We start from the raw sequence: 11,895 nt of genomic DNA, 5'->3' as shown, positions 1-11,895 counted from the left end.
CAGGCTCACTCTCAGATCCTAACACACCCCTTTGTACCCATAAGGCTATGCTCTTTTGAAAACATGGGCCATTTTTTAAGTAATTAAGTTACAAAACCAAGAGAGTTAGGGACAGTCATATACTGTTTATTCCAAGAAAACAAAAATATGTAAGTAAATAAGAGTGTGCTGGGGCATTCTTCTTGCCCCAAAACACTCCACGTGAAACTGATTCTTTGGTTTTTGGAACAGCCTAATTCAGTAAAGGACTCCCTCACTCTCTTTTCTACAGGTTTTCAACAAGCTTTGGTGTCCCAGCATGGCCCCTTGAAGTGAACCATGACTGTCTGTGGGACACTCACCACTAATCCTCCAGAGTCTCATCTCACCAGGAGGTGACCTGTCCTCCACCCTCCACCTGCCCCCTGCCTGGGAAAGTGCTGCAGCTGCCACGGACACCATGTAGTAGGGCCGGCTGCGGCGCCCAGCGAGCTGCAATGGTTTTGTACACGACCCCCTTTCCTAATAGCTGTCTGTCCGCCCTCCATGCTGTGTCCTGGGCCCTCATCTTCCCATGTTACTGGCTGGTGGACCGGCTGGTGGCCTCCTTCATACCCACCACCTATGAGAAGCGCCAGAGGGCAGATGACCCTTGCTGCCTGCAGCTGTTCTGCACGGTACTCTTCATGCCAGTCTATCTGGCTCTGCTTGTGGCTGCATTGCCTTTTGCCTTTCTTGGCTTCATCTTCTGGTCTCCACTGCAGTCTGCCCGTCGGCCCTACTCCTACTCCCGGCTAGAAGACAAGAGCCCAGCTGGTGGAGCAGCCCTGCTTAGTGAATGGAAGGGCACAGGGACTGGCAAAAGCTTTTGCTTTGCCACAGCCAATGTCTGCCTCCTCCCTGACTCGCTTGCAAGGCTCAATAATGTGTTCAACACCCAAGCACGGGCCAAAGAGATTGGGCAAAGAATCCGCAATGGGGCTGCCCGGCCTCAGATCAAAATCTACATCGATTCTCCCACCAACACCTCCATCAGTGCAGCCAGCTTCAGCAGCCTGGTGTCGCCGCAGGGCAGTGATGGAGCCAGAGCTGTCCCTGGGAGCATTAAGAGGACAGCCTCTGTGGAATACAAGGGAGATGGTGGGCGTCACCCCAGCGATGAGGCTGCCAATGGCCCAGCCTCAGGGGAACAGGCTGATGGAAGCCTTGAGGACAGCTGCATTGTGCGAATTGGTAGTGAGGAAGGAAGCCGGCCACAGGAAGCTGATGACCCTGCTACTGGGAGCCAAGCCAGGAATGGGGCTGGTGGGACCCCAAAGGGCCAGACGCCCAACCACAATCAGCGAGATGGGGATTCTGGGAGCCTGGGCAGCCCCTCAGCCTCCAGGGAGTCCTTGGTGAAGGCACGGGCTGGGCAAGACAGTGGTGGCAGTGGAGAGCCAGGCGGTAACAGCAAGCTGCTACACAAGACCTCTGTGGTGAAGAAGGCAGCAGCCCGCAGGAGGCGCCACCCTGATGAAGCCTTTGACCATGAGGTCTCAGCCTTCTTCCCAGCCAACCTGGACTTCCTGTGCCTGCAGGAGGTGTTTGACAAGCGTGCAGCAGCTAAGTTGAAAGAGCAACTACACGGCTACTTCGAGTACATCCTGTACGACGTCGGGGTCTATGGCTGCCATGGCTGCTGCAATTTCAAATGTCTCAACAGCGGTCTCTTCTTTGCCAGCCGCTACCCCGTCATGGACGTGGCCTATCACTGTTACCCCAATGGGTGCAGCTTCGATGCCCTGGCCTCTAAGGGAGCTCTGTTTCTCAAGGTAGGCTTCCTCAGCTCCACCTGAGGGCTACCCATTAGCAGTCCCCAAGCCACATAACAAAGTAGCCCCCCCAACCCTTATTTCCTGGGAATCCTCACTCCCTTAATGGGATGAATTAGGAGCCAGACAAAACTTTTCATGGAACTGAACTCAAGGACCCCAACCTACCACATGGGCTCAAGCTGGGCGTTCTAGGCCAGCCAGTTCCTCAGATCTGAGTCACTTTTACTTATCTGTAAAGTATAGTGAGAGTGACCTGTGTGCTGAGGCCCAGACAGGATTCAGAGCTTCTTGTCATGCATGTGGTGACCATGACGGTGGTGATGACAGTGAAGGAAGAGGAAACAAGCCCCTTCTCCATTCACACAGGGCAGAGACCAGAGTAGGCCAACATGCAGGCCAGTATACGGGCTCTCAGGTCTGCAGGCCAAAGACCATACTCAGCCACTGAAGCCTCAAGCTTCTTTGGCCAGGACAGCACCCACTGTCAGTTGTTAGCAGCTGCCATGCCAGGCTCTCTGCCCACCAGCTCCTGGCTTCACTTTATAGTCACTAATTAAAGTGAACCATAATTATTTCTGCTAATTTGGATGCAGTTGGAGGAGGCTTTAGACCATGGTAATTTGGTCAATACACATTATCTTCCACAGAGCCTGAAATACTGTCAACTTTTTGTTCTCTATCTAAAAGCCACTGTTAAGTGAATCTAGAGTCTTCTGAAGCATCTGCCCCAGGGGCAGCAGTTCTTCTGCCAGAGACTTGACTGGGGAGCTCATGGTAGGGGACCCTGTCTATGGCCCAGGGCAGGTTTCTCTCATTCTCAGTTCCAGTGTGTGCAGGAAAAGGCTGGGTCAGTGCCTGCTGGAGTAAGGGTACATTGACTGCACTGAGCCTGTAAGAGCTAAGGCAAGCACTCAGATGCCTCACCCTGGGCTGTTTGAGGTCTCTTACACACCTCTACCAGAGTTAGGGTTCCCAGCTCTCCAGACACAGATGCAAGTTGTCTGACACAGTTCCAGCCTTCCTATCCTGACATCTGTGTTGTATTTGAAGATGTACTCTGTCTTGGTAGCCAGAGTAGCCCTCTGGGAAGAAAGGGGATCTGCCATCAAGTTCAGAGTACAAAGATGGGTCCTCTCACCCTTGGCCTGATATAGGTGGCTGTGAGCCTAGAGATGTCCACAGACTCCTGCAGTGCAGAACAATCCATACGTTCCTCCTCACCTTCCTCCTCCATCTAGTACCCCGAAACAGTTCTAAGGACAACTTCTTGGGACAGCTTCTCCTTTGTGGCTCTATCTTTAATGGTCTTTTTGTCTCCCTTTACCTCATGGGTTTCAAACTAGTTAGCAAATATGTTGATGAATTCAATTCCAAACCTTTTTAAAGCTGACCTGTATGTTTTTTGTATCAAACTTGATTTGAAACATCTTTTAACACTGTGACAAGGCTGAAAGGTTTTCTTATAGGAAGGTTGGGATAAGCTCGGAGACAGTTCTCTTTACTTCTCAGGGCCCCTTATTATCACCCTGTCTCCTAAGGGAGAGTGCTCCCACGGTCTCCATTGTCTTTGCTGGTAACCCTCATCCTTGTCCCAGCTTAGAACTCTCCCCAGAGCTTATGTCTGAATCTGGCTGACTCCTGGATACAGCTTGCTCCTGAAGCAAGCTCAGCACTGCCCTGCTATGCTCACTCAGGTTCTCCTAAACTGCCCAAAGAAACCAACTACCCTGGCTGCACTTCGTGCCTGCTCAGTCTATCCCAGATTTTACTTTCAACCTCACCACCTTAGCCTTGTACTCCCCTACACCGACCTCCTTCTCCTTACTAAGTCTGATTCCTACAGCCCATACTCTACCCTTACCAGAACACCAGAGGGTCCTCCACATCCCAGATCTACTAGTCTTAGTCTTGCCAAGAATAAGCCAGTTCTCCCTTTGAAGGCTTCTTGACTCTATTCTCAGGTATTCTGGGAGCACTTGTCCAGTCAAATGCTGCCTTTTGGAGCAGGGTTGGGTTCTACTGGAGTAAGACTGCTGCCACAGAAGAGGGTCAGGCCCATCTGAAGAGAAGCTGGGGACTTTGGGAGGATGCAGCCAGCAGTCTGTCCCTTCCTCTACCACCACATCCTCACTTGGTCTCAGCCTCTCAGTTTATTTCATGAATTCCCTTGAAGAAATGGACATCCCCACAAAGGAAGGGCTGGGTTCCCTTTGGCCTGAGATCAGCACAGCTAATTCTAATTTAATCAACATTCTGTGTTGACAGAACTAAAGGGCATAGCCTTTCAGGGGGACTGTTTGTTTTTGTAAGAGAAACACACATGACTGTGCAGGTCCTGAGGACACTATGTTTGGAATCACTGAGACCCAGCAAATAATAAGTTGGATGCTACAGAGACCACATACCTGTTAAGAGGGAGGCAGGGCATGAGGTAACTATGGCCTTGCTACTATGGTATCCTCACCCCAGGTGGGTTCTTCTCTGCTGCAGGCCAACAGGGATGCCTTTGTCCTGTCCTTTGTCAGCACAGGGCAAGTGATACTAAGGGAAATTCTGACAAATGTGTGGCTAATCTTGACAAAGACACCAGCAGCCCAGAAAGCAGCAAAGAGCAGCATCCAGAGGCAAGCAGGTCTAACATGTGCCCATCTGAGTGCTGTGAGCCTTAAGTGTGCCCATCCATGAAACAGTACACACTGAACATGTGAGGAAGGGCTGAGCTTAAGTATCCATGGCTGAAGATTACAGCAGGAGAAACCTGTTTCCTGAGGAACACCTGGGGGCTGTGTCATGTGCTGCTTTGAGCACTGCGTTCCTGTATGTGCTTTTATAACACAATATATCAGAGGCCCATAATTTTACAGAATAGGGGTGTGAGATGGAGCGGGCAGGCACATGGGCAAGAACTGAGCATGTGAGTTAGAAACAGCCTAAGTCCAACAGGAGGGCCTGCCATCAAATTGCCAGACAGTCACCCATAGGCATGGAGGAAGACTGACATGTATTGCTAGGAAGGTGGAGTTGGAGAAATCCAGAGGACAGAGTGGAGAAAGCCAGACAGGGAAGAAAACACACTCAATTTCAGCAGCAGCAGAACACTGACTTGAGAGGCCACGATTGTGCCCTTTGCCACTGAGCATGAAGCCTGGCTTCTGTGGTCCACCTCCCAGGGAAGTGCCTGGGTCTGAGGGCTCATCAACATAAGAAATTCTATTGGAATTAATTATTAATTAATTAAATTAATGAAGTCTGGGGAGGGCAGCTGGTGCTCACATAGAAATATGTTATTGATATAGATTCTGAGGACAGGTGCCTACCATAGTCCCTAGGAGTGTGCAGGTGAAAGACTCACAGCCCCCAGCAGCTAGTGATAAGGGGTCCTGGGAGAGGCCTCAGGTGGTAGGAGGGGAGGAGCTGTGTGTTCTTTTCCTCCAGAGCTACAGCGCCAACAAGGGCTCATTCTAGTGCTGGGTTACACATGAGGAACAACTGCATTGTCTTTAGGACATGCAATTAAGATGCCCGTTTTTATGAAGCCAGAATTAGAGATGGCCTACTTAAGTTACCTGCTTGCTGAACCAGACCCACCTAATATGACTCTGCCCTAATAAAGAAGGGGTGAGGTTTGAAGTGGAGGCATGAAGATGCCACTGTGGAAGCAGGAGGGCTGGACTCAGGATGAGGTTAGCCTATGTCAGGGGCCCAGAATGAGGGAACACAGGCTAGAACTCTGGTCTCAGACTGAGGGACTGTAGAAAACCATGTCCCATAAAATTCGTGAAACAATGAACCATACAGCTAGATAGGGCTTAAAGACAGAGTAGCAGGAGGCTGTCTAAGGCCCCTATAGTGGGCTTTTGTGGAAAATGGTGGGGGGGCACACACACTGGTGACGATGATAAATATTCAAAGACTGAAGGTTAGATTGGGTATGATGGCACGCACCTGTGACCCTTGCACGTGAGAGCCAGAGACAGGAAGATCCATGTAAGTTTGTCATCCTGACTTATAAAACAGTTTCCAGGCCAGCCAGGACTACATTCTGTCTCAAAACAAAAGAACCTGGAAGTCATGTAGGTGGATGTTCTAGTCACCTGGCGATGCCAGGGACTGGGGAGGAACTTACCTGTGACTTGTAAGTTCCCTCCTTCTTCCATAAATCCTTGCACAGATTGCTGACAACCACGTGACACTACAGCCTGATGTTTTCTTTACATTATCTGCCTCTATAACCAGCCAGACACGTCTACAAGTAGAGAATGTCCTGAGCACTAGCCAGAGTCTAGCCAGGAGTCTGTCACCGAGCAGGACGGGGACAGCTTGAGCAAAAGGCTTTGGGTGTTGCCAGGGTCCCTTTGCACTTGGAGCAGCAATGGCTGGCTAACAACAGTACTGACACCCTGCCTTCCCTCAGGTGCAGGTGGGAAGCACACCTCAGGACCAAAGAATTGTTGGGTACATCGCCTGCACACACCTGCATGCCCCACCAGGTAGGCCACAACCCAGGGTTTTCTGGGTATGGGTTCAATAGCTAGGACCTGGCTGGACTTCAGGTCAAGCTTCATAGTCCGGTCTCCCTCCTATCTACAGAGGACAGTGCCATCCGGTGTGAGCAGCTGGACCTGCTTCAGGACTGGCTGGCTGATTTCCGAAAATCTACCTCCTCGACCAGCACAGCCAACCCCGAGGAGCTGGTGGTGTTTGACATCATCTGTGGAGATTTGAACTTTGATAACTGCTCTTCTGGTGAGGCTGCACTCTTTCCCTCTCAGATCTGAAGCTCCAGATAGACCACAGGCTCCAGGCATGGTAGTCACAGACTACAATTAGGTAGTCTGAAAAGCTTCTAGTTCTCATGTGTTGTATTATGTGGGAAATTTAGTAAGACTGATGTGTCTGTCCCAAACTGAAGTCCTAGCATGGGGACAACACATACAATGCCAAAGAAGCAGGAGACTCTGGCTGGAGACAAAGAAATATCCCCAAAATGGACCCAGGGCAAGAGAGACCCTTCCAATAATACAGGCTTAAACTGGGCCAGCAAATTGGCTCAGTGGTAGCTTGGTGGCTAAGAACACTGGCTACTCTTGCAGAGGACCCAGGTTCAATATTCATCACTCACATGGTGACTCACAATTGTCTGTAACTTCGGTTTCAGGGGAGCAAATGCCATCGTTTGGCCTCTGTAGCAGTACATAGACATACATGCAGGCAAAACAGCCATACACATAAAATAAAATGGATAAAAAAATTATTTAAAAGCTGGTTTAGCAGGCAAAAGCATCAACCTGATGACCTGGCTCAAAAACTGTCTTGTGACCTCCCATGTTTGCTGTAGCTCGCTCTCTCTCTCTCTCTCTCTCTCTCTCTCTCTCTCTCTCTCTCTCTCTCTCTCTCTCCCTCCCTCCCTCCCTCCCTCCCTCTCTCTCTCTCTCTCACACACACACACACACACACTCACACACACACTCACATACACAAATATTTTAAATACAAAAAGCTACTGGCCCGAACTATTGGGTTATGCTGGGTATGATGGCCCACTGCCTGAAGTCTCAGTACACAGGAGGTTGAGGTAGAAGGACTGCTACAAATTTAAGACTAGCCTGGTCTACTGGTCTACACAGTTATTTCTAGGCCAGCTAGAGCTACATGAGTCCTTATTTCATGAAATAAACTGCAATCAAACCTTTTAGGATAAAAAAAGTCAATCTGTGAAGTTTTAAACAACTGGTTTAAATCTGTCCTTACAAAGACCTCTTCTGAGACAGGAGTAGCTTGGAGCCTTCCTTGGCCTGGGAGCCGGTCTGACTCTCTAGCAGGAGCTACAGCTCCCCAAGGAAGTTATGGGTAGGGTGAAACTTGGAGACTATGAGTTCAGGCCTCACCCTTAGAGCAGGGAACCTCAAGGTCACAGGAATCCAGGATGGTGCCCTCACCTGGTGGCAGAAGGTAAAAGACATTATAATCTTTCATGGCCAGGAAAGCATCAATCAACAACAGTGGTAACTCCAGGATGGGCAAGGAGAATGCAGTCCCCACCATGGAACAAACAGTAACCAACACAGACTGACTTTCCATTGTGGGACATCAAGGCTGTGACAGCCAATACAGAAACTCCTGCCCCAGCACAGGTCTCTGTGTTTGGTCATGGCACTCTTGGCATAACACATAGAAGAAGAGGCTTTAGAGGGGAATCCTAGCAATCCTAACCCAGTGCTCTTCCTTCTAGCCTGAGGTAGGGGAGGTGGTTGAGGGGTGTCAAAGAAAGACTTTACTGGTCCAGTGAGTTGGCAGGTCACCTGGTTCTCTGAGCCATGTGCTACCCACTCCTCCCCAAGGGCCAGACATCCAGCTCTGTAAAGAAAGGAGTCCAGGATTATTCAGTCCCCACAAACAATTTGCCATGGACTCTGGGAAGGCTTGGAGGACAGAGATCAGAGTGTTGGGGCACATCCTGAGGATACAGAGAACAGTGACAGATGAACTAGTGCCAACTATGGGACCATGGAGAGAACTATAACCCTATAAATCTAGAGTGCTTACTTAAGAGACGGGGACCTAGTGGCATATGGTAGGAGTAACTGGCAGGAACCAGGTGACAGCAGGTACCTCAGGCCACACAACATTCCTCTCTCCCTTCCTCCTGCACAGATGACAAACTGGAGCAGCAGCACTCACTGTTTACTCGCTACAAGGACCCCTGCCGCCTGGGGCCTGGGGAGGAAAAGCCTTGGGCCATTGGTAAGCAGGGATTGGGTTCACTTTTTGGGCTTCCAATGTTCCTGATGAAGGGAACATGCCCTAGGCAACTGTACAGAGGCCCCTAAAGGCCTCTAATCCCTCCATGGAGACCACCCTTGAGGCTGGCTAGACCCTACCTCAGTCACCACTTTCCTCCTCTGTTCCCAGGCACCCTGCTGGATACAAATGGTCTCTATGATGAGGATGTGTGTACCCCGGACAATCTTCAAAAGTAAGTGCTCACAGTACTGAAGGATGTCAGGGACTCCCCCTTCCCATCCTAACCAGCTCCCAGACCTTAACAAAGAATCAAACTCTTACTAGATTGTAGAGAGACAGAGACTCAGCAGGTTCCAGGAAGGTCAACTCACTCAAGCCACTAAGAGATTTATTGTGTCAGGAAGCCCTTATATAGGAGAGAGAACAGCTGGATAAAGGCTGTCATCACCCTCATAATCTGGAAATTTCAGAGGCTTATAGTCTGGAAGGGATAAATCCTAACCCAGCAGTCAGGATCTAGACTCTCATTGAAAAAGGCTCTTGTTGAGTTTAGCTCATATAGGAAAAGAAGCCGAAATTTCCAGGATCAGGCCAAGGGCCAAGCCCTAGAGAGCTACTGGGTAAGGGGCATGTGGAGAAGGGAGCCCCCTGTAGCATGTACCCACCGACTAGACGGATAAACGTGCGTGCGTGGAGAGCTTACGCACTGTCTTGAAAGGCAGTTCTACCTGACCAGCTCCATCCTGGAACCCAGTGAGGCTTCCTTAAAAGACCCTGTGGAAAAGCCACTAGCAGAATAGATTTATAATCCACAGCCCGATAATGTACAGAGCCACTGCCATGGCTCCTTGCAGCTAATTTGAGCCAATTAATTAGATTATAGACTAAATTTAAAACATCATCCTATGCTGAGAAAATTATCTTTTCATGAGATGATGATTAAAAAATGACTATTAGTAACTCTCAGATCATTGATGCTAGAATTAATCATCAAAGCAAAAGACAGTAATGGATTATATCTTTGAGCGTTAACAATGCTCTGAGTGTCATTAGTGTATTTATCTTAAGGCTGACAAAAACCTGTAGGAAACCATGTTTACCAGCCTGGTCTTTCCAGGCATTTAAATCTATCTAGTGTTAACCACCTGGAGGAGGCCTGGGCAGTGTCTGCCATGCCAGCTCCTGGCCTGAACCTGCTCTTGGTAATGGGCCTATAGGGCTCCTCAGCTCTCCCAGTGTTGCTTGGGCTCTCAGGGGAAAGGCTAGAAGGAACTGTATTAGGCATGTAGATACCCTATGAGCTTCCTGGCTCTGAGCACATTTCCCCCAAACCACAAGCTATAGCAACAACTCATTTTATAAAGGAAATAGCACTCCAAAAAGTTTGGTGACAAGCTGATAGTGACTGCTTCTTAAGGACACAATCATAAAACAGCTGATACGGCCACTGGAGTCCTTTCCTGGTTCTGGTGCCTCCTGCTAATCACATAGTCTTGGGGCTTCCAGAAAAGAAGGCCCCTAAGGCTCAAACTGATTTTGGCTCATGTTGGTAGAGAGGTGCTCCCAACATGACCACGAGCCAAGAGCCAAGAATGTCGTGACCAGTCTCAAGAGTATAGAAAGGGACCAGGAAACTGGCTAGCCTGAGGTGAAGGCAGCCTGTGATGGATGGTGGAAGGCCTCTGCCACTAGGAACTCTTCCTCTGGCTAGACAGGCAATTTAAAACCCAGAGGTCTGGTCTCCCTTTCCCCCTTATATCATGGAGAGCATGGCTCCATGGGCCAGGGCTGGCACAGGAATTTAGCTTGTTTCTTTTCTGCCTGACAGAGTCTTGGAGAGTGAGGAAGGCCGCAGGGAATATCTGGCCTTCCCCACCAGCAAAAGCCCAGGGGCTGGACAGAAGGGTCGGAAAGATCTGCTGAAGGGCAACGGCCGCCGCATTGACTACATGCTGCACGCTGAGGAGGGGTTGTGCCCTGACTGGAAGGCTGTGAGTCTGAGACTGTCCTGCAGCTGAGTATAGTGCTTTGAACCCAACCCCCAGTCTATGCTCCTTTAAAATGAAGTCCATCATTTCCAAGTCTGAAATCCTCTGTCCAACTCTAGCCCATTTGGCCCTACATCTGAAACTTCCCACCTGAGGCTGTCAATCCCTGTCCCCAGAACTCACCTTCCCAGAACACCCTCTCTCTGGATCTAATCAGAATGTTTCTACCTCTTTCCCCCAAACTAGGAGGTGGAAGAATTCAGTTTTATCACCCAGCTGTCCGGCCTGACCGATCACCTCCCCGTGGCCATGCGGCTGATGGTGTCTTCAGGGGAAGAGGAGGCATAGACCAGCCATGCCACTGATCTTGAGCAGTGGGGCCTCTGCCAGCCCTTCAAGACACAGCCCGTCTCGGCTGTGTCCCCTCTATTGAGCACCTAGTGCTGGGGGAAGGAGGGCAGGGGACAGGGAAGAGCAAGCCCACCAAACCCCTGCAAGCCTGGAAGCCAGGCTGTTCTGTGCCTCTGGGCCATCTGTGCGAACAGAGGACTCGGGCCAGCCTGGGAGCCCCTGGCTGCCTGACCAGTGCCATTCTTTCCAGTCACGATTTTCTACAGAAATACACAGCACAACATAGTTTGTAACCCAAGGGTTAGTATGAGGACTGGGTTTGTCTGCTGCCAATGTTGTCTCGCATGCCTGCACCCTCGCATGCCCGCTGCCCGCATGTCATGTGCCACACTGTAGCACCCAGACCCCTTGCTCGGGCCTCACCTAAGGCCAAACTCAAAACACAAAAACACAATCAGAACCAGCCAAAGAAGCACCTCCTGGGCACAGCTGCCAGCTCTCCCTGCTCTAGCTTGGGGGGATGTGACTGATGGCTGTCATTACCTGCCAGCCCAGGGCTCTTCCCAGGGTCTTGCATTCAAGGGCGATTACATTTTAAGAAGAAAACAGAAAATGTTAAACACAAAATCACCCTTCACTTAGGGTCCGTAAGTCACTGGGTAGAACTGTGCTCATCCCCAGCCCACACAGTAGGGTCCAGCTGGCTCTGGCCACCCCAGCAGCTCCTATAGGAGACTGACACCAGCTGTGGGATTTCCTAATAGGAAATCCAAGAGGGCATCACTTTTGTACATGAAGGGGACCTGGAACATAATGGGGGAGGGGGGAGGGTTCTGATTTTGAAAACGACAGGTTCGTAGCTTCTTCTCTCCTACCCAACATGTCCTCTTCTACGGGGCCCCTTGGGTTAACCTCTTCCTGAGGACTCCCTCATCCATGTATGGCTGAGCTCAGGAACCACTTGCCTGCCCCCAAGTCAGGCTGCGCCTCTGGCCTCCCAGGCCTACCCTGCCTCA

At 50.3% G+C, this 11,895-nt stretch overlaps 1 protein-coding gene across 1 annotated transcript; it reads left to right on the top strand.

The window, feature by feature from the left end:
* Positions 1-476: 476 nt before the first annotated feature.
* SMPD3 (sphingomyelin phosphodiesterase 3) lies at positions 477-10,876 on the top strand (the record flags this gene model as incomplete). The annotated part of the gene is made up of 7 exons (XM_080937083.1): positions 477-1,793; positions 6,211-6,286; positions 6,387-6,542; positions 8,451-8,540; positions 8,709-8,772; positions 10,369-10,531; positions 10,775-10,876. The coding sequence occupies 7 exons, from the start codon at positions 477-479 to the stop codon at positions 10,874-10,876; spliced, it is 1,968 nt and encodes a 655-aa protein (XP_080793209.1).
* Positions 10,877-11,895: the final 1,019 nt, after the last annotated feature.

Source organism: Micromys minutus (genome assembly GCF_963924665.1).
Source record: "Micromys minutus genome assembly, chromosome: 24".
Taxonomy (NCBI): Eukaryota; Metazoa; Chordata; class Mammalia; order Rodentia; family Muridae; genus Micromys; species Micromys minutus.
Note: the sequence above shows the minus strand (reverse complement) of the source record. Positions and strands in the feature narration are given on the sequence as shown.